This window comes from Mobula hypostoma, chromosome 1, assembly GCF_963921235.1.
Source record: "Mobula hypostoma chromosome 1, sMobHyp1.1, whole genome shotgun sequence".
NCBI lineage: Eukaryota > Metazoa > Chordata > Chondrichthyes > Myliobatiformes > Myliobatidae > Mobula > Mobula hypostoma.
In genome coordinates, this window is record NC_086097.1 from 133,089,940 (window position 1) to 133,117,740 (window position 27,801).

At 43.7% G+C, this 27,801-nt stretch overlaps 1 protein-coding gene across 9 annotated transcripts in view; it reads left to right on the forward strand.

The window, feature by feature from the left end:
- The first annotated feature begins 8,844 nt into the window (after positions 1-8,844).
- Positions 8,845-27,801, forward strand: part of mbpb (myelin basic protein b) — a 189,474-nt gene continuing 170,517 nt past the window's right edge. For 3 of the 9 annotated variants that reach the window (XM_063055832.1, XM_063055818.1, XM_063055823.1), the window contains exons 1-2: positions 8,845-9,012; positions 20,137-20,254. In XM_063055832.1, coding sequence (XP_062911902.1) covers positions 8,960-9,012; positions 20,137-20,254 — 171 coding nt within the window. In that variant the 5' untranslated portion in view covers positions 8,845-8,959. Of the gene's footprint in view, positions 9,013-9,599; positions 9,713-20,136; positions 20,255-27,801 lie in introns of those variants that run through there. The other 6 variants (XM_063055873.1, XM_063055842.1, XM_063055863.1 and 3 more) reach the window with 4 other exon arrangements.

Genomic DNA, 27,801 nt, shown 5'->3' on the forward strand with positions numbered 1-27,801 from the left:
CGTCAGGACTAACTGAAGGAAGAGTGAGTAAGGGATTTGAAAGTTGGAGGGGGAGGGGGAGATCCTAAATGATGGGAGAAGACAGGAGGGGGAGGGATGGAGCCAAGAGCTGGACAGGTGATAGGCAAAAGGGGATACGAGAGGATCATGGAACAGGAGGTCCGGGAAGAAAGACAAGGAGGGGGGAGGGGGGAACCCAGAGGATGGGCAAGGGGTATATTCAGAGGAACAGAGGGAGAAAAAGGAGAGTGAGAGAAAGAATGTGTGCATAAAAATAAGTAACAGATAGGGTACGAGGGGGAGGTGGGGCCTTAGCGGAAGTTAGAGAAGTCGATGTTCATGCCATCAGGTTGGAGGCTACCCAGATAGAATATAAGGTGTTGTTCCTCCAACCTGAGTGTGGCTTCATCTTTACAGTAGAGGAGGCCGTGGATAGACATGTCAGAATGGGAATGGGATGTGGAATTAAAATGTGTGGCCACTGGGAGATCCTGCTTTCTCTGGCGGACAGAGCATAGATGTTCAGCAAAGCGGTCTCCCAGTCTGCGTCGGGTCTCGCCAATATATAAAAGGCCACATCGGGAGTACCGGACACAGTATATCACCCCAGTCAACTCACAGGTGAAGTGTTGCCTCACCTGGAAGGATTGTTTGGGGCCCTGAATGGTGGTAAGGGAGGAAGTGTTACAGTAGAGGAGGCCGTGGATAGACATGTTAGAATGGGAAATGGGAAATGCAGAGCAAATGTTTGTTTTGCATCAGGAGTGTTAGGTGGCCAAGGATGTTTGTGGAAGCAGATATAATAACAGCATTTGGACAGTCACATCACCATGCAGGGAATGGAGTGATATAGATCATCTGTAGGCGGGTAGGTTTAATTTAACTTGACATCATGGTCAATGCAGACATAATGTACTGTAGGGTCTGTTCCTGTGCAGTATTCCTATGTTATATTGTGGGGAAAGGAACAGAACCTAATCAGAAATAGGTTGCCTCCATTTGGATGCCGAGCACAAAAAGAACTGATTTTTAAAAATGATATTACACGGACAAATTCGAATTTAAAATAACAAAACTGGTTTGGACAAAACCCAGATCTAATTTCTAAAACTGCTAATCAGATTCCCTCCGTCAGTCTCAAAGGGAATGCTGTACATGCTTGTCGTACCGCAGATCTGCCAAATCAAGTTAATGATGATGAGGCGATGATTAACCACTTCCGTGACAACGTGAGGATATGCTTCACTGACACCAGTGAAAAGGTGAATTTGAAACGCTCGACGGTGTGTTGTTATAACCTATCTTACCATAATTCATGGGCTCTAGGTTTGTGACTCTGTCTCACTGAGTCATAAAAGAAGGGGCAGAGCTGACTTTCAGGGATGTATTTAAGTGAGATCTAGGTCTATGAGGGGAGAAGGACTAGAGATGAGTGCTGACAGTGTGAGAAGTAATAAAGAGAGAAGCAGAAGTGGAAAGTTGGATAGAATGACTTGTATTTATATCATAACATTCTATGCTGTGTACAATAGCTACTTCAATTAGCTGGTATATAATTCAAAATGGCACCTTTCTTCAAACACTGGCTATTTAAGCTGCTACAGAGTTCAGACACACAAGCAAAATAGCCACTCAACCATACCCACAACTTCCATATGTACAGCAACTTTAATGTAGCAACCGATCCCCCTAGAAAAACACACGTTAATGCATGAGGAGATAATAACCAAAAAACTCGCTTAAAAAATTAACATTTTGAGGCATCTTAAAGGAGTTGAGAGAATTGGAAAGGTTTAAGGAGAGAAGCCCATGATAGTTGAAGGTACAGATGCTATTGTGGTAGAGTCAAAGATACAAGAATGATGAAAAGATCTGAACTAGAGGAAAGTAGATATCTCAGAGGGCTGTAAGACTAGAGATTACAAAGCTGTTATTATGGAGGGAGTTGAAAACAAAGACCAATATTTTTAAAGAAGTGATTTGATTAAGCAATAACCAGTGTACATCAAAAGCAGAGGTGGTGGTAATCTGGTGCAAGGGAAGACATGGCCAACATGTTTTTGGATGACTGTAAGTTTATAAGCATTCAGATGCAGTGGTACAGTCCACTCTGAAGATAATACAAGCATGGATGAGGTTTTCAGTAGTAGAAGAGTGAGACAGTGATGAAGCTTGGAGGTGAATTTACCAATGACAGGGAATAGTAGCCACAAGACTGGCAACGAGTCCTATATGACATCAAAGTTTTGAACGGTCCAGTTCAGCTTCAGCAGGGCAAATCAAAGAATGATTACAGAATGGAAGAAGGACATTCAACCCATTCAATCTGTATCTGCTCTATGTAAGATCAATCGACCTTGTCTGACTCCCCCACCCTCTTCCACACCCAAGTAAATTCTTTCTCTTTCAGGTACTTATCCCTTTTGAACTCTACAATTGAATCCGTTCCCAACAGTGCATTCCAGACTCCAAATACTCAACCTCAAAAAAAAAATCCTCCTTTCTCTTTTGGGTTCTTCTGTCAATCACATTCATTCTCTGTCTCAAATTTTACTTTATTGAGAGACATAGAATGGAACTGGCCCTTCCAGTCCAACAAGCCATGCTGCCTAGCAACCCACCTATTTAACACTGTCCTAACCATAGGACAATTTACAATGAGCAATTACCTCTTTGGACTGTGGGAGGAAACCTGGGCATCCAAAGAAAACCCATGTGGTCACGGGCAGAAAGGACAAAATCCTAAAAGATGGCACCAGAATTGAACTCCGAACTCTGATGCCCCAAGCTGGAAAAGGTGCCGCGCTAACCTCTGCGCTACGATGGTGCATCTCTTGACCCTCCTGCCAATGGGAAGAGGTGGTAAAGGATGGAGTGAGTGCATAGCTTAGGAATGGAGTTTGTGACAGGGACTGTGGACAATTACAGCAGATTTTCCATGATTCAGTTGAAAACATTTCATTTCACTCAACATGGATACTGGACAAACAGCTTGTCAAATAGAAAATGGCGGAGGTGTGTGAAGGTGTTGGTGAGGTAGAATGCAGATAACGAGCTGAACAGGCCAGTTTCACCACTGTATGACTGTGTGACATACGAGCAAGTTGAAAGTTATCCTAAATTCTGGGAGAAGAATGTAAACCTGGAATAGGAGGGGCCCAAGGAAATGTCCCTGAGAGAAGGCAGTGATGTGAAATGTATAGGAGGCTTGAGCTAAATGCAGAGCAGCGGAGGTGATTTAGCAGAGAGCGAACACTTTAATAATAAATTGCAAAATAACAAGCCATGAGAGGCCACAAAACAAGAGAGATAATTAACATGACAAGGCAACAAGGTGACTACAGTCTAGTAGCCACTGGTTGAGGCTGTCTGGTTTGATGGGTGAACAAGGACTGTGGGTGTGATCTGGGTTTAAATAGGCTGCAGGTGATGAGTTGGAAATGAGTGGCAGGTGATTCCTGTCAGCTGGGTGGAGACTGGAAGGTGCCTGCCTGTGCAGGCCTGACAGGACACCAGCCCCCCTGCAGCCGGCATCTGAAGGCCCAGGATAATCCAGACAGGTCTGGTAGAACTCCTTGTTGAGCAATAGATCCAAGATGGCACCCAAGAACTCTCCTCCAGGCCATTTCCTTCCCAGTCAACCAGATAATGCACACACCATCCATAATGATAAGAATCCCTAGTAGGTGTGGACCTGACAGTCAGCGGCAGCAGACAGTAACTGACTAGATTGATGCAATGTTGAAGGGACCGATGAACTGTGGTGGGAAACTCAGGAGTCCTTGCACAGGAACAGATGTCAGGTAGACAGCCAGACACAGTCTCCAGGCCATAGTAGACTGGCTGTGTTATTGACTGCTAGGATGGTCCTCTCCTTGCCTTCCAAGCATTCTAGCATTGACAAACCAGGGCCCTGGATCTCAACTGTCGGTTTGCTCTGTGGGGAACAATGGGAGTTGGTAGCCATGAAGCACTTCAAAGGGTGACATACCTGTCAGAGGAGTTGTGTAGATTATGGGATAGCTCGGCCAGGAACAGATAGTTCAGTCTCACTTTCAATCTTTTTTTATTGATTTAAAAGAATAAGGATAAATACAAACCAGAGGAGAGGTCATCTCAAATACATATTTCTATAATAGTACAAACAAAGAAAGGAATATACACTGTCAAAATTATGTATAGTATTAAGCTAATATAAAGAAAGAAAAGAACCACTTCTCCTCTTAACAGTTCTTAGAAAAAAAGACTCAAGAGATAGTTCTTCCACGTGGATTGATTAGAGGTGACAAAGCATTGCAGAAATGTCTCCATTTCCTCATTGGCTCTTTCTGTCTGACCGTTATTCTATGGATGGTAGCCAGAAGATAAACTCACTGAGGTGCTGAGCAGGGAGCAGAAGGCTTGTCAGAGGCGGGAGACAAATTCTGAGTCCCGGCCCAGCACATTTTCCTGAGGGAAACCGTGGAGGACTGCGTTCGCCTCTCAGCAGCTGATGGAATTTTGGGTGGACTATGAAGTACGCCACCTAGGAGAACTGGTCCATACTGTCATGATCACTGAGGCCCCATCAGAAGGAGGAAAACCCATGATGAAATCTATGGAGATATGGTATCACAGGCATCGAGGGCCCAGTAGGGACTGCAAGAGAACAGAGGGTTGCTGGTTGGAGGAATTAGACTGGGTGCATTTTGGGCAGGTAACAATGAACTGATGTACATCTGTAGGCCACCAGAAATGATGCTGCAGAAAATGCAGGGTCTGTCGTGCACCTGTATGGCCAGAGACAGGCGATGAATGGGCCCACTAGAATGCCTAAAGGCACACGGCCGATGGCACATACGTGTGGTTGTCATGTATGTCAGCCGAGCAGGCTCATGCTGTAGGGACTGCCTGATCTGCTTTTCAAGGTCCCAGATGACCGGGGTGAGGATCTGCGAGGATGGGATGATGAGCCGAGGGCCGACCTCTAATTCAGCTGGGTCGAACTATCGTGACAGGTTGTTCTTGGAGCTGGGTCAGTTGGAGATGGTAAAGGTGAATTGATTGAGGAGGAGATCCTAGTGAGCCTGAAGTGGGTTGAGTTAATCTGCTGAATGGATATGGGGGCCTGGTGATCAGTCCAGATCAGAGAGGGTGGACTCCTGGTGCTCCCCGATGCTGCAACTTTATGTCCCAGAGCATCTTACGCTTTGAGCTCCAGCCATCTCTATATACCATGGACCAAGACAAGATTGCCTTCATCATCTGTCTCTTGGCTGGGCAACCTCTGACATGGGCTACTGCTAAATGGGATAATAAACCCAGCACTTGCAATAAATCTGAGGAATTCACCGCTGAGATGCACTCCGTTTTCAACCATCCAGGAAGTTGAAGGGAGGCAGGAAACCAGATAGTTCGCCTGCGTCAAGGCTCACGCTCGGTGCTGGATCACACCAAGGAATTCAGGACCCTCGCAATGGAGTGTGGCATTGCTGCTGGCCCATTAGCATCACAGCCTCTCCAAGCGCTTGAAAGACAAGCTGTCTACTCTCATCGGCAAAGCCACCAGAATCCATGCTGTTAGGAAGAGCTCCCTTAACCCAACCTCATCCCAATCTGAGAGCACGAGGATCATTGGAGAAACTATTTGTGCACTTGCTGTGGGGCAGCCAGTCACACATGCAACAAATGACCACCACATCCAGGAAAACAGCTCCTATGTCTCTTACTTTCTGCTCCTGTCTCTTACACTCTTATCAAAAGTTATGGCAAGAAGGCAGGTGTATGGGGTTGAGTGGGATGCAGGATCAGCCAGGATGGAATGGCGGAGCAGACTCAATGGGCTGAATAACCTAATTCTGCTCCTATATCTTATGGTCTAACAGCATCACCAGGTATAGATAAGGGGCCTTCTATCTGGCACATTCCTCGACAGTCCCTCATCCCAGCACCATAGCCTGACTCACTCTCTCTGACTTCCTCCACACCCCGATGGATCTACACACACAAGAGGGTCTGGTGGATTCCAGCACAGCAGACAACTTTCTGGACCAAACGCTGTACATGCAGCTTGTATTCCCTACCAAGCCCATCACTTCCCCCTTCTGCATCAGGGCTAAAAGAAACCTGTCAGGAAACGTAGAGGAGTCTTGACCCAAGTGCAGAGCAGCAGACATGATTTAGTGGTGAGTGAACACTTTAATAATAAATTGCAAATAACAAGCCATAAAACAAGAGAGAACAGATACTTAACATGCCAAGGCAATTAAAAGTTAGGAGCGACTGGTTGAGGCTGGGTGAACAATGACTGTGGTTGAGAACAGGGTTTAAATAGGCACAGGTGATGAGTTGGAAATGAGTGGCAGGTGACTCCTGTTAGCTGGGTGGAGACTGGGAGGTGCCTGTCTGTGCAGGTCTAATAACCATATGTAATTGCCCAAGTGTGATGTGTCCCTAATATAGTTCCAACATAGGGTTTATCCTGATAACCAGGCCACTGTAGATGCTAACTAACCTTCTATGTATTTATAACATGTTCTGATTTTATTCAAATATAGATAAATATACTCAAAAGAAGATAGTTGCGATTAATCTGAATGTGTGTTTCAGAACCAAAATCAATAATTGAGAATTATAATTCTGGATCTTACTACAAATTAAAAGTGAATTGAAGATAAATCAAGGTCAATATAGTGTGAACTAGAGGAGTACACAGTTGCTGAAACATTTTGTCTGCTCTGTAGTATGTCTTAGATGCCCTGAGGATGGGAAAGTCAATGTATAAATGCAAGTCCTTATTTTAAGTCTTGAAGCACAATGTGTGATTGAAAGGTGAAAGGATAGAGCTTGTACAATAATGAATGCAGAAAAATGCTCAGAATAGTTAGCAGGCCCACATATAGACAATGAGGGTCATAGACAGGACACAGTTTATTCTCCAGGGCTGGGGAATCAACAATTAAAGGGCTAATGTTTAAGGTGTGAGAGGAGAGGTTGAACAGGAACCTAAAGGGCACCCATTTCACCCAGGGTAGTCTGTATGTGGAATGAATTACCAAAGAAAATTGTTGCGGCAGGGAAATTTACACGATATTTGGACAGGTGCATGGACAGCAAAGGTTTAGGGGGATATGGACCAAATGTGGGCAAATGGGACGAGTGTGAATGGGTATCTGTCAGCTTGGACCAGTTGTGCCAAGGTCATGTTCCTATGCTGCACGATTCTATGGCTGTAATTCTGGATGGAGACACAGCTGATGTTTCAAGTCCAAGATCCTCCCTCAGAACTGAAGATGAAAAGGGAAAGAGAAACCACTGAGGGTTAGTAGGGGCAAGCTGAAAAGAAGAGGAGGTAGTGAATTCATTAGCACATAGAGAACCACAGATGCTGCAAATCTGATACAGGAATCTGAAAATGCTGGGAAGACTCAATAGGTCAGATAGCACATGCAGAAAGAGAAACAGAGTTAATGTTTCGGATAAGATATCTTCAACCTGAAATGTTAACTCTCTCTCACTATACAGATGCTGCCTGACCTGCTGAGTGTTTTGAGCATTTTCAGTTTCGATTTCAGATTTGCAGAATCTGCATTTTTGGTTACTTTCATTGAAGTTGTACAATACCGTTTGAAGCTCTGTATTTTGCACTTTGGAAAGGGTACATTACCTTACATTGGGGGGCGTGCTGCAACCTTAGCACAAGGATATCAGGATTGAAAGGCTTAAATTATGAAGACCTTTTTTTCCTCCCCTTTTGGTGTGCTTGAATAAGGGGAATATTATATTACGTCTGTTCCTGGGTAATGAACAGGTTTCATTTATACAAACATCTCTAAGTTGTTGTTGTCCGCAAGTCAGAAAGTACACAAAGATCACTCGCTATGGTAACCATGCCTTCACATTATTGTAATGAGTGGCATCAAAGGCACATGGGAGAGTTAAGGAAGAAGAATTACTAAGAGTGGGAAGAAAGGGGTGAGGGAACTAGTTTTGCCACTCATAGGAACACATGCATATACGTATGCAAGTCAGAATTTTGAATTTAATTGAACTTCATAACCCTGAAATGGCCTGTAGGATTTGCCAAAGCAAAATTACCTCATCTGCCCTGGGGCTTCGAAGAAAGACAAATGTAAGTGAGCTTCTTTGAGAACTATCATACACTAGAGGGGCCAAATAGCCTTTTTTTGTATATCTGAAATACAGATGAAATTAGAGGTAGTCCATTCAGGGGATTCAGGATGAGGAAGTGTTTCCCTACACAAAGGAAAGTAAAAATCTTTTAATTACCAACATATTTTCTCCCACTTTATCACATTCTGCGAGTGTCTTCTGAAATACAAACAACACCCTTTTAAGTGAATTGTAAAGAAGATTCTATACCATGTCCGGTCCAAGAATACATTCCAAAACAGAAATAATAAACCATCATACCCTATACATTGCAAGTTGTAGGGTACCGTATAGCTATATTCCCTGACTTTAAAAAAATTGTGTTTCTATACACTTTTCAGATCCCTTTCAAGACGTCCACGAGTGCTTTACAGCAATGAGCGATCTTCAAATCGTACTCAACTGATGAACAAGTAATGAACAGCAAACTCCCACAAACAGCAATGTAACGATGACAAGATTATTCTGTTTAGAAAATGCTTTGCTCTCCTGATGAGCGGGCCACTAGGAAATGGATGGGTGTCCCAGGAGCCTTTTAAAAGTTGATTATTATATTTATGCTTTGGACTCAGCCGCGCACTCCGAATCAGTCCAGGTTGCTCCTGGTTGATTTCAGCTGCTGATTGGCTGCAGTTCACTGGTAGTCCATCCCCACCCAGGCTTGTACCTTGACGGGGGAGAGAGAAAGCAGGAAGCAGCAGGCAGCGCGGCATTAGAGACATAAGCGAGTGAATGGAGTCAGTTAGGCGCTTCAGCTCTCTACTATCAAAGGCACTCACGCTTAGCTGACGGGGAAAGGGAGTGTTTAATGCATCGGTCCAATCCTGAACCCGGGAAGAGTGCGGTATGTGTAAAGGCATGGTGAGCCTTATTAATCAGGGTGGGTGTGGGATTTATCCTTGGGGAGCTGGTTTTGTTTTCAGTGGCTGTCTGAGTGTATTAAATGCATATAATGCGTGTTTTGTAACAGCGGGGTATTGTGCAATATACTACGCATGCAACCACTTACACACTCAATTCTAAGTGCCCCACAGTCTCGGCTGCACGGAACAATGGTCCTCTAGCGTGGCCCCTATTGCACGCCCCTTTTCTACCAATGTCATTGTCAACCAGTGTATGTGTGTGTCTTTTCGCGTTAGTGTTCTGAACGGCCAGTTTCCGGTTGATGATATGGCGGCTCCTGTTTGTTTTATCGGTCGCCTTCTCCGCCCCGTGTTCTTTCGCCGCCTTCCTTCCTCCCTCCAAACTAACCTGTCTACCTGCTCGCCGCCCTTGCCCCACCGCCCTCCAGTGGAAGTGGCTGCTTTACGTTCGCTGTTTGTCCCTCTCCCACAATTGGGACGGGATGGAAGAGGACCGCTCGGCCCTTCTTTCAATGGGCGGTACAATCATAACCCCCCCCCCCACGCTTTTGCACTTTAGTCTTTGGTGTTGTTAATTCGTTTGTTATTGTTGCATGTACTGAGAAACGGTGGAAAGCTTTTGTTTGTATGCCGTCCAAAACATTCTGTACATGAGTGCACCGAGGCGGTAAAATCAATAAGGGAGTGCAGAGTTACAGGTAACAGCGCAAGGGCCATGAAGTTAATTTGAAGATTAAGAGTTTGTCTTTAGTGGACGAGAGATCTGTGGAATGGGAACTGTACAGTAATTGAGCCTGGGAGCATACGTTCTCGGCCTTTTGTACCTTTGCTTTTGACGGGGGAGAGAGAGAGTGACTGGGGTAGGAGAGGCCATTGATTATGTTAGCTGCTTTTCTGAGACGTTGGAGCGTTTTGTAGTGTTTCCACCTTTTGGACAGTTGCTGTTCGATTTGACGTCCTCCTGAGCTTTTCCTTCTGTCCCGTCACTCTGACGCATCTTTTTGCCTATCTCTGCTCGCTTGTAGGAATTTTATGGCGGACTTGTATCGCAAGTAATAAGCTTTTTCCATGGGGTATGTCAGTGAGTTATGACTGAGGGTGGGACTGAATTCCAAGTGTCGAGCTATTTCCTCATTTGTATTTTGTCAGTGTGATGTTTCTTGGGGGTTATTTTGGGGAGGGGTGAAGCCACTGGCAGGTCCTCTTTGACCCTCACCGATTTTCTATCAGTGCACCATAGACAGCATCCTAGCCAGATGTATCAGGGCTTGGTATGGTAACTGCTTTGCCGGAGACCGCAAGAAACTACGGACAGCTGTCCAAGTACCTTTGCATTGGAAAGCTGATATCATTGAAACCGGCCTTCCTCCCCTCCCCTCCCCACCCCACCCCACCCCACCCCACCGACTCTGTCGACACTTCCTGCTGAGTAAAACAGCCAACATGATCACAGACTCCACCCAACCTGAACACTTTTATCTTTCCCTCCTCCGATCAGGCAGAAGATTCAAAAAGTTTTAAAGCATGTACCACCAGGCTTCTGTCCTGCTGTTAAGACTATTGAATGGTTTCCTAATACAATAAAATGGACTCTTGTCCTTACAATCTACCTTGCACCCCATTGACGTCTGCACTGCATTTTCTCTGTAACTGTAACACTCTATTCTGCATTCTGTTACTGTTTTAACATAGAATAATACAGCACAGTACAGGCCCTTTGGCCCACAATGTTGTGCTGACCCTTAAACCCTGCCTCTCATATAACCCCCCACGTAACCCCCACCTTAAATTCCTCCATATACCTGTCTAGTAGTCTCTTAAATTTCACTAGTGTATCTGCCTCCACCACTGACTCAGGCAGTGCATTCCATGCACCAACCATGCTCTGAGTTTAAAAAAAACCCTCCTCAAATATCCCCCTTGAACTTCCCACCCCTTACCTTAAAGCCATGTCCTCTTGTATTGAGCAGTGGTGCCCTGGGGAAGAGGCGCTGGCTATCCACTCTATCCATTTCCCTTGTGCTACTTCAATGCACTAATATGATGAAATCTGTATGGATGGCATGCAAAAGTTTTTCACTATACCTCTGTCCATTTGATAATAGTAAACCAATTTACCATTTTCAGAGGCAACATGTTAGTGTAGTGGTTTGTGTGTGTGCATACGCCCTTAACTCCTAGTGGAGTTGTTGGGGCGCCATCATGACAAGTTTTTTGCACTGATCTTTTTGGTATGCTCATCATAAGGCGTGTCTTGGGCATCTGAAACCTGGCGGAGCCCATTCTCTCCAGATTTTTTTTTTATGAGGTCGAGCTGTTAGCTCGACACTCAACCCAGGCACGGATGGAAAGCGTGCAAGGGAGCCAGCCGGATTCGAACTCGGAACCGAAGTCCAGCGCTGATGCCACTATGCCACCAGCTGATTAGTCCAGTTGCTTTACAATGCCAGTGGTCGGTGTTCTTTAAGGAGTTTGTGTGTTCTCCCAGTGACTGTATAGGTTTCTTTCGGGTGCTCTGGTTACCTCCCACACTCCGCAGATGTTTACTTGGGTTTAGCGGGCATGCTGTGTTGGCATCAGAAGTGTGGCAACTCTTGCGGGCTGCTCTCAGCGCAATCCTTGGAATGTGTTGGCCATCGAGGTAAAACAGTGCATTTCACTATTTTGATATATGAGCGACAAACAAAGCTTTTAATCTTTTAAGATCTGTGGTACTCAGCACACCTCTGGCAACAGGGATTCCGACAGCTGTATTGATTGAATGTATGCCAAAAAGGACTAACTCAGGTATGGATGAATTGGGCTGGAGAGCCTGTTTCCATTCCATACTGTGTAACTCTGTCATAGTTTGTTGTTCAGTGGTTACAAGAAGCAGAGGATTTGCTGCTATGTATTTGTGATCCTAACTGTTGTTCTTGCCTGGTAAATGCTGAGGCTATTTCACGTCACCATCATGGAGATACTAGTGGGGTGTTGTGGCATCTCCTTCCCCAATGGCCTTCCACTTTCTGCTCTTGGAGTTAAAGCAAAGACTTGAAAAGGGACCTGAAGGATGGCAACTTCACAAAGAGGGTGGTGGGTATGTGGAATCCAGCGCCAGAGGAAGTGGTGAAGGCAGGTACAAGAAGATTTAAAGGGTATGAGGCAGGTGCATGGATAGGAAAGATTTAAAGAGATGGGGCTGGCTTGGAAGGGCATCTTGGTTGCAATGGACCAGTTGACCAAAGGACCCATGCTTTATTACAGTGACTGAGGAGTGAGCCCCACCCACTCAGATTTGGATAGGGCTGTTGTTGAAGGTGAAACATCTGGCCCACATGGTGAGTGTAGTTGCAGTCCAGGGGAAGGATGGACTAGGTTCTGCAGTGAACACATTCTCTAACCTTCCTTCATTCCTGTCTGTCCTGCATTCTCATACAGGCATGAAGACAGGTAATGATCCAACCCTCGTGGCCTTCCCCAGCCCCTCTCTGTGATATGCTGGTAGTCGAACCCTCTTTTCCTCTTCAGTTATGGCCTATGCTGCAACCTGGATTTGCTTCACCTGACCAGAAGCACAGCTAATCATTGAAATTTAGCATTCAGAGTCCTGTTGTTCCCTCTGACTCTTTTTAAATGACCTTTTCCTTAAATACACATCTCAGCTTTTGGCAAGCTGCCCTAAAATCTTTTCATGTGACTGCGTGCATCAAACTTTATTCAATTGTGCAGCCTTGGCTCCTCTTGCTGCATAGAAGTGAAAATCTACCGTTGCTGGGTATCAGACACAAATGCAGTATGCTGGAAATACTTGGATCAGGCAGCATTGCTGATTCTGGACAATGACTTGGGACTCGAGCCTCACTTAACTTTCAAAGAAGGGGGAGCGGTGGAGTGAACAAAGGGAATGTCTGTGACAGGGTAGACACTGAGTGGCACAAATGATAACACTTGCTGAGGTAAGCTTTTAAGAGTCGGGATGTCCTGTTGAAGCTGTACAAAGCATTGGTTAGACTGCACTTGGGGTATTGTGTTCAATTCTGGTTGCCACTCTACAGGAAAACATTGGAGTGATTTGCAAAAGAGATCCAGTGAATTTTTCCCAGAATGGAGGGTTGCAAATTAAGAGGGATTGGATTGTCTGGGGTTATCCTCAGTAGAACATAGGAGGTGAAAGGTTGCCCTTATAGAGATTGGTTCTATACCCTTCAACTTTTTTTTGAGAAAAGAGGATGAGGTGTCTAGAACTGGAGGATGTAGATAACACACAAATGCTGAAGGAATTCAAGTCGAGAGGGATATGATGTTTCGGGCTGAGGCCATCATCAGGATATGGGTTTAAGCCGAGGGGGGAGAAATTTTGAAGGAGATCTGATGGACAAGTTTTTAACACTAAGGATGATGAACGTGTCAAAGAAGGTGGTGTATGCTGATTCAGTTGTAACACTTATTTAGAGAACAGGACCTTGGGCCCAACGAGCCCAATTATCTCCAGATGATTGGTTTACCTATTTAACCTATATATCTTTGGAATGTGAAAGGAAACTGGAGCACACAGGAAAAGCTGGTGGACAGAGAAGAATTTACAAACTCCTTACCAGAAGATATAGGAGCAGAATTAGGCCATTTGGCCCATTGAGTTACCCCTGTCATTGGATCATGACTGATCCAATTTTCTGCTCAACCGCAGTCTCCTGCCTTCTCCCCCATATCCCTTCATACCCTGACCAATCAAGAAGCTATCAACCTCTGCCTTAAGTATACATAAGACTTGGCCTCCACAGCTACCTGTGGCAGATTACCACTCTCAGGCTAAAGAAATCCATCCTCGTCTTTATTCTAAAAGGATACATCCCTATTCTGAGGCTGTGTCCTCTGGTCTAGATTCTCCCATCACAGGAAACTTCCTCTCCACATCCATGCTATCAAGGCCTTTCACAATTCGATAGGTTTCAATGAGGTCACCCCTCATTCTTCTGAATTCTAGTGAATACAGTCCCAGAGCCATCAGATGCTCTTCATGTGACAAGTCATTCTATCCTGGAGTCATTTTCATGAACCTCCTTTGATCCCTTACAGGCAGCGGCGGAATTGAACCCAGGTCATTGGCGCTGTAATTGTGATGCACTACCCACTGCACTACTGTGCTGTCCTTAGCTCTTTGGGCAGGTACTTGGATTGAAAAAGGGTCAAGGGACACCTTCAGCTGTTCCTTCCGTCTGACTTCTGGTAGAAAAACACCTCATTTTCCAACTAGGTTTGTTACAACTCTCCCGACTTTTAAGATAAACAATTCTGTGTTAACCTCCATGCTTTCCCTTTCACACGGTTGTGACTGTACCTTTCTGTATCCATTTGTTTCTGCAATATTTTGTTCCAATTGCTTTTAAAGTAACTGTTATCTTGACAAATGCTGGTGTGCATGCTGGTACAGAAATTGCCCATTCCCTCTGCCTCCCCCTTACTGCAATTATAAAACGTAATTGTAAAACATCTTTCTCATTACGGTGCAACGTCTGTGACCCTCTCCTAAAGAAAAAAAATCAGCTTGGTGTTTCTTTCCCTATTGAAGCTCTCTGCTCTGCTGAACCCTTCCAGGGTTGATTTTGCTTCCAATTTAGGGTATAGGATTTGTCTGGAGGGTGCTGCCTTGGGCATTTAAAGAATTTTCTCATTGTTGCACAGTATCCTTCAATTAGATTTGAGAGTGGAAATTTAATCCATGACCTTCTGGCACTACTGCACAATGATTCAAGGTTGACACTGTTTCTACTGTTGTAATTTTAAGCTCAAAGTAAATTTATTGTCAATGTATGTTACCATACACTACCTTGAGATTCATTTTCTTGTGGACATTTATAGGAAAAAAGTGCAATAGAATGTTATGAAAATCGAAACAAGCTGGCATATGACTGATATGCAAATGAAGACAAATTGTGTAAATAAAAAATCACTGGGAACATGAATTATAAAGAGTCTTTGAAAGTGAGTCTGTAAGTTCTGAAATTTGTTCGGAGTAGTGGTGAATGAAGTTATCCATACCAGATCAGGAGCCTGGTGGTTGTAGGGTAATAACTGATCCTGAAGCTGGTGGTGTGGGACCTAAGGGTTCTGTACCTCCTGCCCAATTAGTGGTAGTGAGAAGAACGCATGGCCTGGATGGTTGTGTGTTTTGGGGGGGGGGGTGCGGGGTGGTTGGTGTCTTTGTTGACTGCTGCTTTCTTTTGTGGTAGGACTCCATGTAAATATACTCAAGGCTGGAGAGGACTTTGCTTGTGATGCACTGGGCTGTATTAATATCTTCGGTAGCTTTTTCCATTCCTGAGCATTGGTGTTTCCATGCCATAGCATGATGCAACCAGTAAAGATACTCTGAATTTACAGAACTGTCAAAGTTTTTGTTGACACAAAACTCTAAGAAAGTAAAGTTGCTGTCTTGCCTTCTTTTTGATAACACTTGTGTGCTGGTGCCAGGGAATATCCTCTGATATATGTTAATACCAAGGATTTTAAAGTTACTGATCCTTGGTACACCTCAGATCCCCTAATGAGGACTGGCTCGTGGATCTCAGGCACCTTCCTCTTGTAGCTGAGAATCAGCTCTTAGATTTTGCTGATGTTGAGTGAGCGGTTGTTGTGACTGCACTCACCCAGATTTTTAGTCTCTGCCCTCTATGCTGATATGGCTAACGGTGGTGTCATCAGCAAATGTAAATATTGGATTGGAGCTGAACCTAGTATAAGGTGAATGGAGCAGGTAACTCAGCAGAGCCCTGTATCATTGTGCTGATGGTGAATCAATGTCACATGTACATTTCCTCTTGGAAATTGGACTTCGGATTGAAATGTGAAGTTGTCAGATTTAAAACAAGGATGGGTCAAGAGTCTGTGACGGTGCAACTGATTTGGGTCTCCCTCCCCCATTCCGAATGTAAATCTATTCGCAGAACCTGCTACAGGAATAGCGATGATGACCCACTCACTGAAATGGAAAGCAGTGCCAAACTTTGAGGAAATTCCTCACCTCCCTGTTCCAGGGATCCTGGGTAGTCTGTAGTAGTGAAACTGTGAAGGTGAGTAATTAATTGCATTGCAGAATTCTCAGGCTGAATTGGAAAGCAGTTTTTCCCATTTTATTTTTCTGTAAGTCCTCAAGCCCCAAATGAATATTGGAATGTAGGTAGGTCTCTCTCCCCCCCGTCTCCCCCCCCGTCTCCCCCCCCGTCTCCCCCCCCGTCTCCCCCCCCCGTCTCCCCCCCCGTCTCCCCCCCCCCTCTCCCCCCCCCCGTCTCCCCCCCCCCGTCTCCCCCCCCCCTCCCCCCCCCCGTCTCCCCCCCCCCGTCTCCCCCCCCCGTCTCCCCCCCCCCCGTCTCCCCCCCCCACCGAATTTCTGAACAATTGGATAGTGAATTATTGGAATGTATAAGTGAGTTGGAGAGAGGAAATATGTATAAATGTTTTTTGTTCATATTTCTTTCCAATGAGTATCTTTGAACTGTTGTCACCAGTAAGTGAAGCTTGAGTAATGGGTCCTTGTGTTTAATCTACTCCTATGGGCACATTTAATGGCCAAGTTTCCCCCAATACACATGTGCCTTGGTTCAATGTGTTGGGCACGTGGCCAAGTGGTTAAGGTGTTCGTCTAGTGATCTCAAGGTCGCTAGTTTGAGCCTCAGCTGTGGCAGCGAGTTTGTGCCCTTGAGCAAGGCACTTAACCACACATTGCTCTAGTCTGTGTGAGGAGTGGCGCCCCACACGGCCTTCAATCTGCGCCTTGTAAGGCATGAAAATGCCTGACGCAGGCCTCTCATGGTCTGAGTCGATGTTCCCCCACCTACCCCTCCCTCCTTGGTTCTATGAACCAGCGAGGTTAGATTCTCTGCGCCCCCCCCCCCCGGGGGAAAGAATGTTGATATGCCCAGAGGTGAACATCTGCTCAGAGGTTTCATTTTGAAAAATCTAGAATTAAATTAAAGCTACTTCTGTAAAATTACTGGGTGGTTGTTTTGGAACAAACATGGTTATTTGCACTTTTTGGGATAAAATATCTGGCAATATGTGACTGCAGTGTGATTGTTGTAGAGCTGTACATGGTAACAAGCACTTCAGCCCTCTGGGTCTGTGCTGGTCATCTATCACCCACCCTAAACAATCTCATTTTATTTTGCCTACATTCTCATCAGCTCTCCCCAGATATGAACACTCCGGCACATCATGGGCAGTTTAAAGCATCCATTTAACCTACCTAACTGCACATGTCTTTGGGATGTGGGAGGAAACTGGGACACCCGTAAGAAACCTATGGAAAAAGTGCAAACTGCACAAAGGCAGCATCTGAGGTCAGGTTTGAAGCTGGGTCTCTGGTGCTGTGAGGCAGCAACTCCACCAGTTGTGTAAAACAGTGGGTTTGCAACTATCCTTGGTTTGGGGGGTGGAGGGGAAGAATAATTCTGGCGCCTGTCAAGGATGAGGGTGTTGAAGCAACTGGGAAAGAAACTCCTGACAGTCAGAGCTTGTGAAAGTGTTTGACTTGCCAGTGGATCTTTCTACCGGGATAACTGTCCATGTTATTAAATCCCCGGCATACACAAATGGGACAATACACTGGGAACAATTAAAATATGCATGATTAAAGCACTAGAAAATGTGCACAGGCTTTTCTATCAATTAATTACAATTAAACTATTTGAATTAAATCAAATAATGTTGCATGCCATTGTTCGAGCAACTGCATCAGGCATTGATTTAATTGGGACCGTTGCACTTGTGCCAGGTTTAGCCATGGGCCAGTGAGCTGGGATATTTGTAGAAGATTTACTACGTAGGATGTCTCCTGTGTTGTGCTGGTGAAAAGGTACAATGATATAATGGAAGGTGCTTGTGTATTGGACGTTGGGAATTCCGCAGCAAAACGGGGGAATTCAGAAGCTCGGTACCCTGGGCAGGTGACCTGCCTTCCTGTAAAATGGCTATATCACAGAAAAAAGTAGGTTCAACCCCTTGAGTCAGTGCCCTGTTCTGATTTGCTGTCAGCACAGGGAGTGTGCCAGTATGTATGAATGTTTTATTCCTGAATTTTGGGGGGGTGGGAAGCAAATATATCGGATCAGAACAATGTTGCTTGACATATCAGTTGTGTGTTTTGAATGAAGGTCTACAGTATTAAAGCTGCTAAAGAACAGTAAAATACATTAACCTTGAAAGAAATCAGTTAATTTACAAATTGTATTATTCATATTGTTAAAGGTATCAGCTGCATTCTCATCAACTTAAAAAATGAACTGATTGAACAGTATTTGTATAATAGAGCTAATGAAATTCAGAATGAAACGTATATGATTACTGCAGGAGTTTCCTATGTATGTTGCAAATGTCTGGGATATTGCTTCTTCTAAAGCATTAGAGCGTAGTCAACGTCTTCACCCTCGATTTCAAACATTGGTTAGGGTTTATAAATTTGCTAATCAATTGTTTTTTTTTTGTAACATCACCTAATCCCTCTTCAACTCCTGCCGCCTTTACAGCTTCATGCTTTAAAGGTGATTTTCATTTTTTTCCCCCTGCCTGCTGTGACACGCCAATTTGTTTCCCAATTCAAGTATCATGTGAAAAATCCAATTTGTGCTTTTCTTAGGAACTGTGCAAAGCTCATGATTCCTGAGGTAAATCAGAAAACTTATGATTCAGTGGAACCCCTTTCCAGCTGGATGAAAGGGTTTCCCAGTCTAGGACAAATGATATAGGGCATAGATAGGGTGAATGCACTCTGTCGTTTTCCCAGAGCTAGAAAACATAGGTTTAAGGTGTGGGGGGGGGGGGGAATTAAAAATAACCTTTTTGAGAATGTGCCAGATGTGCTGAATGAGCTGCAAAAGAAAGTGGTTGTGGAAATGTTGACCTTTAAAAGACATTTGAAAGGGTACGCGGGTATGAAAAGTTTTGAGGGATGTGGGTGAAATGCTGGTAAATTGGATCAACTCAGCTGGACATCTTGGCTGGCATTGAGTTGTATTGAGCCTGTTTCTGTGTTCCATAAATCTGATACTTATTAAAAGGATTCAAGATTAAGGTGGGTAGATTTAAAGGATTGGGATTATTGGGTAAGGGGTAGTTAGGAAAATGGGCAAGGCACAAGATCAGATGTAATCTTATTGAAATACAGTGCAAATTTAAGGGATGGAATGTTTTCCTATACCTTGGGTTGCAATCGCACAGGTGAATACTTTCACTTAAAAAGAGCTTTCATCTGTTATTCAATCCCAGCCCCTTCATTGCACTCACTGTATCTCGATACCGAATCTCCAAGCAAAGTAATGTTGTAATAGAGATGGGACAACCTTTCTGATCCCCATGTCTAACTTAAAATTGCATTGATTATCACTGACAATGTCATAATGTATGTTTTGTGGAAGCAGTACAGTGCAATACATAAATACTATAACAACAAAAATAAATAATACTGCTGAAGAGAAATAGCAAAGTAGTGTTTATGGACTGACCAGAAATCTGACGGTAGAGGAGAAGAAGCTGTTCCTAAAACATTCATTGCATATTTTGTAAAGTACCGTCATTCAGTGGCAAGTGTTGCTAGTTTTACTAGTATGGGGCCCACTTTAACCATTTATTTAGTGGTACAGCATGGAGTAGGCCCTTCTGGCCTTTTGAGCCACATTGCCCTAGCAACCCCCAATGGCCAGATTGGGTAAATTGTCATGGGACAATTTACAATGATCAATTAACCTATCCAGTATGTCTTTGAACTGCGGGTGGCAACGGGTGCACCCGCGGAAACGCACACATTCTGTGGTGAGGATGTGCAGCCTCCTTACAGAAGAGGAATTGAACTGTGAACTCCGAAGGTCCAAACTTTAAAGCGTCATTCTAACCACTATGCTACCTTGTCATCCATAACAAGCCTTTTGCCCCTCCACAGAAGCTGCCTTTCTTGCTCATACTTCAACGGTTTTCTGCTTCATTGTAGGCTAATAAATGTTTACAATGTAATATATACAATCCTGGGGTCTGATGATGCTCTTGCCTAAATCTCGGCCATGCCATCGGGACACCAGGTAGATTGATAAGCTGATTGTATCTGTTATTTTATAGTCATTAAGAAAACCTGTTTCTTTTTAATTTCTTGTAGGGACCTATCTAAAGGACATATTCCATTCTCTCAGTTGGGCTCCTTCCCAGAGTTCTTGCCTCAAGAATGTGTACCTCCATCTTCCCCGGATCAGTATAATCCTTGTGTTGTTTTTGAGGTATGTCTCTAAGATTTGCAATTACTGTTCATTCCAGTTGCTCTTCCTTTCTTCTCCCCATTACCTACGCATAGAATTGTTGCCATAAAGCAGGATTTTCTCATTCAGTCTGGATAGAGTAGTGCTGTCTGTGCAGAGCACCCCTCATCACACTTCACCCATCTCTGCTGCTGTCACAATTCGGGGACTGAATAACTTTGAAATCACCACTTTTGATTAGTTGAGATCCTGTAAAAGTACAGGAAAGTAAGAATTACTTGAATTTTCATCATTTGAGCAGTTGGGAGCGTAACAAAAAATATGGAATTCTCAACTGTGACAAGTGCAAGCCTTATGCAAGTGGGACAGAAGCAAAAATGGGCTATGTTGACTGGGGATCACAGCAGCCACTGCTTATGGTAATGATTTTTTCCGTGCTTGCAATTTGTAGCTGTTATCTCATTCTGTGTGGGAGAGCCTGCTGTATTGTTTATTCTGCCGTAACACAATGTTCACAATGGTTTTAAAAGCAGTTTGGGAGACCTGAAATTTTTAAGGTCAGGTTCAGATCTTCCTTCCAATGTCAGCCTTGTTTTATGTAAATAACCTGGCTGGCTACCTAGGTTCCAAAATCCTCTGAGCTGTTATCTCCAATAACTGTCTAGGTGTTTGCATATAGAATGCCAGGTATTTTTTTTATTTGTACAGTGTTGATAGAGTACCTCCCATGGATTGTTCTTCACAAAAGTGCTTGGTTTTCAGTGTTGGGTTCCTTTTCAGGCAGAGTCCTGCTGATTTTCACGTTACCTTCTGTGCACCTGCTTTGTCTGACCTGCTGTGATTTTAGTGGTCACCAGTTGGGCTGTGGTTTCCACGCTGATCACTGTCACAGTGTCTGAAATGGAACTGGGACACCTAAAGATTTGTCCAATGCCCATTGGTCACAGTAGCCAAGGTAGGAGGGGAGGAATGGCCCAATCCACTCTCCAAGGCTCTTGGCTCCTCCCTAGAAGCTTTATTTTATTGTAAGAGTGCAACCAAACACTGTGATGCACCAAATTGATAACAGCAGCAGGTGAAGGAAGTTGAGGATGTGAGGGGAAGGGTACCATGATCTAAAGGTTCTAGGTCTGGAATATAATAAAGATAAAGCACACCCACAGATGGAGTTATTCATCAGAATTTTATGTAAGAGAACAGATTGTAAAGACAAAATACTTCCCACTGGCCTATCACTGTCATTGAATAAATCATTGTAATTGTTCATAATTGGGGGGGGGGGGGAGAACTAACTTTGTTTAGTAAACAATAGCAAAGCAAGCAAGCCATAAAGAAAGGTGAGAGTGGATATTGGACCACTGGAAAATTACACTGGAGAGGTAGCACTGGTGGATAAAGAGATGGCAGGTGAACTGAATAAGTATTTTGCATCACTCTTCACTGGAAGACACTAGCAGTATGGCACAAATGTGAGTGTCAGGGCAGAAGTGAGTGGAGAAGGTGCTTGGAAAGCTGAGTGGTCTGAAGGTAGATAAGCCACCCAGACCAGATAGACTGCAGATGGGGTTCTGAAGGAGATGGCTAAAGAGATTGTGGAGGCATTAGAAATGAACTTTTAAGAATCACTAGATTCTGGAGGACTGGAAAATTGCAAATGTTACTTCGCTCTTTAAGAAAAGGGGCAGAAGAAAGGAAATTGCAGGCCAGTTAGCTTGACTTCAGTGGTTGGAAAAATGTTGGAGTCCATTATTAAGTTTGAGGTTTTGGAGTACTTGAAGGCACATGATTAAAATAGCCCAAAGTCAGCATGGTTTCCCTAAGGGGAAATCTTGTCCGACAATTTGGAATAATTTGAGGAAATAACAGGCAAGATGGGTAAAGGAGAGTCAGTGGATGTTATTTACTTGGATTTTCAGGAGGCCTGTGACATGAGCCTGCTTATCAGATAAGAGCCCAAGGTATTACAGGAAAGATGTGTGCGGGGTCTTTCTTTTTTGTATGTTAAATTTAAAATGGCTTCTTTGTTATGTTATACTTGGGAATGCTTCTTTGTTAAACGCTGAGAAAGTCCTTCCCGCTAGCAGTTTGTTGAATCACGTTACTGATAAGAAGATGTTATGAACCAATTGGGACAATTGTTATGTTTTTGGTGTATTTGAAGATACTGTATGCGCGGGGTTTTGGGGCAGAAGGCGGGAGAGAGAGACAGAGAATGGACCAGCTGCTGTTAGTCCGCTAACGGGGTCGGACCTTGAGTGGGGCATTCGGTGAGGAGACGGAGACAGACTCGAGTGGAGCGTCTGGTCGACCACCGTTGTTGGTCCCAGGCAGCCAGTCAAGGCGGTCCGAGAGGTCGCAGGGTGAAGAAGAAGGGTCCAGAGCTCCAACGTTTTTGTGCACGAAGTGATTGAACTTTGATAAGTGTGGCGCCTTTTATTTTCCTTTTATATTTTATTCTCTATTAATTATATAGTTCCAGTAATATTTATAAACTGTAAACCATTTAATCATATCTGGTGTATTGTCTGTTATTTGCGTGGGGTGGGGTACATCACACAGCATCCACACAAACTAATTACCCAGTTTGGCGGGGCCGAGGCTGTTTCCCTAGTTGACAGCGAGCCAAGCGACCCTGAGGGTGGCCAGGGAGCCTACAGATGTTAGCATGGATGGAATGTTGACTGACTGACAGGAAGCGAAGAGTGGGAATAAAGGGATCTGTTCTGGGTGGTGCACAGGGGGTCTCTGTTGGGACTGCTTCTTGGCCCGTTGTATCCCAGTGATTTGGATGATGGAATTGATGCTTTGTAGTAAAGTTTACAAATGATACAAAGGTAAGTGAAGGGACAGGTACTGTTGAGGAAGCAGGGAGTCTGCAGAAGGGCTTGGGCAGTTTGGGAGAATGGGCAAAGACTTGGTAGACAGTAGGGAAGTGTATGGTCATGCACTTTGGTAGAAGGAATAAAAGTGTAGACTATTTTCTAAATGGGAAGAAAATTGAAAAATCAGATGTGAAAAGGTACTTGAGAGATCTTGTGCAGGATTCTCTAAAAGTTACTTTGCAGGCTGAGTCAATAGTGAGGAAGGCAAATGCAATGTTAACATTCATTCAAAAGAACTAGAATATAAAAGCAAGGATGTAATGTGAATGCTTTATATTGTAATGGTCAGATTGCACTTGGAGTATTGTGAACAACTTTGGGCCCCTTATCCAAGAAAAGATAAATTAACATTGGAATGGGGCCCAGAGGAGGTTTACAAGAATGTTCCAGGAATGAAAGGGTACATGCACAAGGAGTGTTTGAGGGCTCTGGGCCTGTACTCGCTGGAGTTTAGAAGAATGCAGGGGGAATCTTATTGAAACTTTTCATATTGAAAGGCCTAGATTGAGTGGTTGTTTCCAATATTGAGGGAGAATAGAACCAGAAAGACAGCCTCAGAATACTGAACAGGGGTTTTGTAATGTGGTGGAGGCAAGTTGGCAGTGGAGCCCTCTATTGCAGAAGTTTCTGTGAAGGAGTCACTGATTGGTGCTCTGCACCTGAACACAGGCATCTTCAGTCTATCTTTTTGCCGCTCTGACTAGGGTTTGGGTGACCTTGGTTCTGGTCTGGAGATGTACAGTTTCTTATATAATCCTGTGGCGTGGTTGAAGGTGAGGTGCACTTTGAGACGTGGAATGCAGAAAAAGTATTTAAAATATGCTGCTGCTGCTTTGCTGTTTTGTTAGTGTATCAACTTGCATGGTATCAGGAAGTAAATGTAAAATGAGTCTTTGAAGTCCAGTGTGAAGACTGAGCCACTTCTTATAACATAGGAGCCCTCTCAACAAAAGCTGACAATAGCAATAACGCTCACTCACTCTTGTGAATTGGCACAGTCTTTGAAATTTTGAGGTAAATGGTATTTAGAGGTCAAACCTCAAGCCCAGTCCTATGGCAGCTCTAACCTCTTCTTGAAATTAGGACTGCTGACATGAAAGAAAATTATGGGCCAATTAGACTGAACTCAGCGGCTGGGAAGATGTTGGAGTCGCTTGTTAAGGACGAGGTCTCGGGGTACTTGATAAAATAGGCCAGTCAGCATGGGTTCCTGAAGGGAAAATCCTGCCTGACGATCTTTGGAATTTTTGGAGGAAATATCAAACAGGATAGAGATCGGTGGATGTTGTGTAGTTGTATTTTCAAAAGGCCGTTGAGGCTGCTTCAAAAGAGAAGAACCCATGGTATTAAAGGATAGAGGATTGGGAGGAGGCAAAGAGTGGGAATAAGGGAGTCTTTTATGGTTGGCTGCTGGTGACTGGTAGTTTTCCACAGGGATTGTTATTGGGACAGCTTCTGTTTATTTTATATATCAGTGATTTGGATGAAGAAATTGATGGCTTTGTGGCCAAGTTTGCAGATGTTACGTAGATGGGTGGCGGAGCAGGTAGTGCTGAGAAAGCAGGGAGGCTACAGAAGGAGAATGGGCAAAGAAGTGATGGATGGAATCTGAGTTGCAAAGGGACTTGGGAGTCCTTGTGCAAGATTTCCCAAAGGTTAACTTGCAGGTTGAGTCAGTGGTGAGGAAGACAAATGCAATGTTAGCATTCTTCTCACGAGGACTAGAATATAAAAGCAAAGGTGTAATGCTGAGGCTTTAAGGTCCTGGTGAGACCTCACCTGGAGTATTGTGAGCAGTTTTGGGGCTCCTTATCTAAGGGAGGACTTGCTAACTTTGGAGAGGATTCAGAGAAGGTTCTCACGAATGATTCCAGGAATAAAAGGGTTATCATCTGTGGAGCATTTGATCGCTCTGGGTCTGTACTTGATGGAATTTAGAATAATTGGGGGGGGGGGGAGGAATATCCTCATTGAAACTCATTGAATATTTGAAAAGTCTAGATTGAGTGGATGTGGAGAGGATGTTTCTTGAGTCTAGGACCAGAGGGCATAGCCTCAGAATACAAGAATGTCTATTTAGAATGGAGATGAGGTGGAATCTGGTAAAGATCTGGCTGATCTTTATGTTGTTATATTTTGGTGTATTTGGCCATGACAGTGTGAGTTTTCTGACTGTTCTATGCTAAATCTGCAGCCAATGAATGGGAAATCTGTGTGACTGACTCACTGAGTGTAATGTACCAGTTCAAAGCATATTCAAATATTGCAGCCAAAAGATAAGTGTGTATTGAAGCTATAATAGGGTTTGAGATGTGTTTTTGTCAATCTTAAGAACCACTGCCTTACAAGCTCAGTGCTGCACAATCTACTGGAGGAACTCGGGGTTAACCTACAACCGGGATTAATGGAATTTTGAACATTTTGTGTTGAAGCTCTGCATCAGGACTAGGGACACTCTAGGACCACGTAACCCAGGGATGGGTCGACAGGAATTGTCGGGCAATGAAATTTGTTTGTATTCTTTTTTTGCCAAAGTGAATATCACTGTACTTGTTTTCAAGTTACAATATGGTTTCCATTTTTGTAGCATGAAATGGCCATACAAAGCTTGAAGTGTAGTTGTTGTACTCTAGGAAATCTTGAAATTTTTGTACAACAAGATTCCACAACAAAATTGTGGCAGTGGTTGTTTATCTGTTTTAAAGCATGGCTGATGGATAGGTAGTGACTGCCATATATGAGAGGTATTCCTATTTAAAATAGAGTCCATTCACTCTTATCTGCTGTCATTCTCTCCTCTCCCCACCTTCTATAACCCCACCCCCTTCCATTGGCCAGAAGATACAAAAGTTTGAGAAAACATGCCACCTAGCTCAAGAACAACTAAGTTCAAAGTCAATTTATTAAAGCACATGTGTGTCACCATATACATCCCTGAAGTTAATTTTCTTGCAGGCATTCACAGTAAGTACAAAGAAAAAAAAGAATCAGTTTTAAAAACTGCACCAAACGCAGAAGCAACCAATGTGCAAAATACAAACAAAATACAAAAAGAGAAAAAGATAATAAATATCAAGATAGTCCTTGAAAGTGAATCCATAAGTTCTCACTGTTAAGCAACTCTTGAACAGATCTATTGTACGTTGAAGATTAGCTTTTGAATTGTCAATGTACTTCATTTTGGCCCTTGCAATGTCTCTACCTGCACTGTACTTTGTAAATGTAACGCCTTTTATAATACACTCTGTTATTGCTTTTCCCTTGTGCTGATTGAACTGGTATTCTGAAATGTACTGTCTAGATAGCACTCATTTAGACAGTACTCAAATAGGATTTCATAGTACCTTGTGTCAATAAATAGCTAACAATTCCCATGATAGGATGCCTTGAAGTTGGGAAGATTTACAGTCGCGTTTTTGGAAGTCTGATAGTGACATGGGTTGCATTCCTTGACCGACCTCTTAACCCTGAATGAATTAATTGACAATCAGTACCCTGGAATAAACAGGCCAGTTACTGGTCCTCCTGTTAGTGTACTGACAGCCATCTGACAAATTTCACGCTGTCCTTCTGAATATTGCACCACTCCCCCAGCATTACTCAGCCATATCTGTGCTACAGCCTGCGGTTTGCAACAAATAACACTAACGTCACATCCAGCCCACTTCTCACTGCGGTGCAGTGTTGGCATTAGTGAGTCAGGTAGATCTATGAATAAGTCGAGTCTGGTTATAAAAGGAACATTTGTTTTGTATTTGGCTGCAGAATGTGCCATCTCCAAGGCTGGTATTCATTGTCCACTTCTGATTTTCCCTTGAACTGCTGAGTGGCTCATTTTTTTTCCAAGTCTAAGTTTATTGTCACTGAAAAGCTTGCAGCAGCATCACAGACACATGGCATTAGATAGATGCACAACATTCACAAGAAAACATGTATAAGAAAGAACAAACCAGTCCACTGAAATACAAAGTGGTTATAGTGTTACTATAACGAGGTAGTGAGTGGAATTATGCAGGTTGGTTTAAGAATCAGATGGTCAAAGGTAGTTGTTTTTGAACCTGTTGGCATGGAATTTCAGGTTTCTATATTTCTTGTCCAATGGTAGCTACAAGAAGATGGCATGGTCTAGATATTGGGGATCCTTGATGGATGTTGCTGCCCTGGGGCAGTGCCTCATGTAGATACTACCGATGTAGGAGATGGTGAGGGAGCCACAATTAATGCTGCCCAGTTTAATGGAGTGTAATAGCAGATAGCCTTCTCATTGGTGACAGTTGTTTCATGGCTACTACATACTAAAGTTCTAATTTGTCTTTGGGCCATTACTAACATAAAAATTAGTACTAAACCCATAACCATTAGCATCATAACCCCCAAGAAGTGTTTTATTGTTAGATTCTTTAACTTGTAGGGAAAAAGTCTGCAGGTTACACAGTATAACAATGGACTGTATGGCTCACTGATCATCACATAGCCAATAATATTAAGCCCATTTTGTGCCTTGCTTCACCATTAATTCCCCACCAGTTCTTCTACCACTCAACAACAGCTGAGACAATTTACAGCAGTGTATTAACCCATCAACCATTTCTTTGGTGTGTTTGCGGAAATCCACACAGTCATAGGAAGAATATATGTACTCCAAGCTGTAACCTTCAAAGTCAAGATTGAACCTGGGTCTCTGGA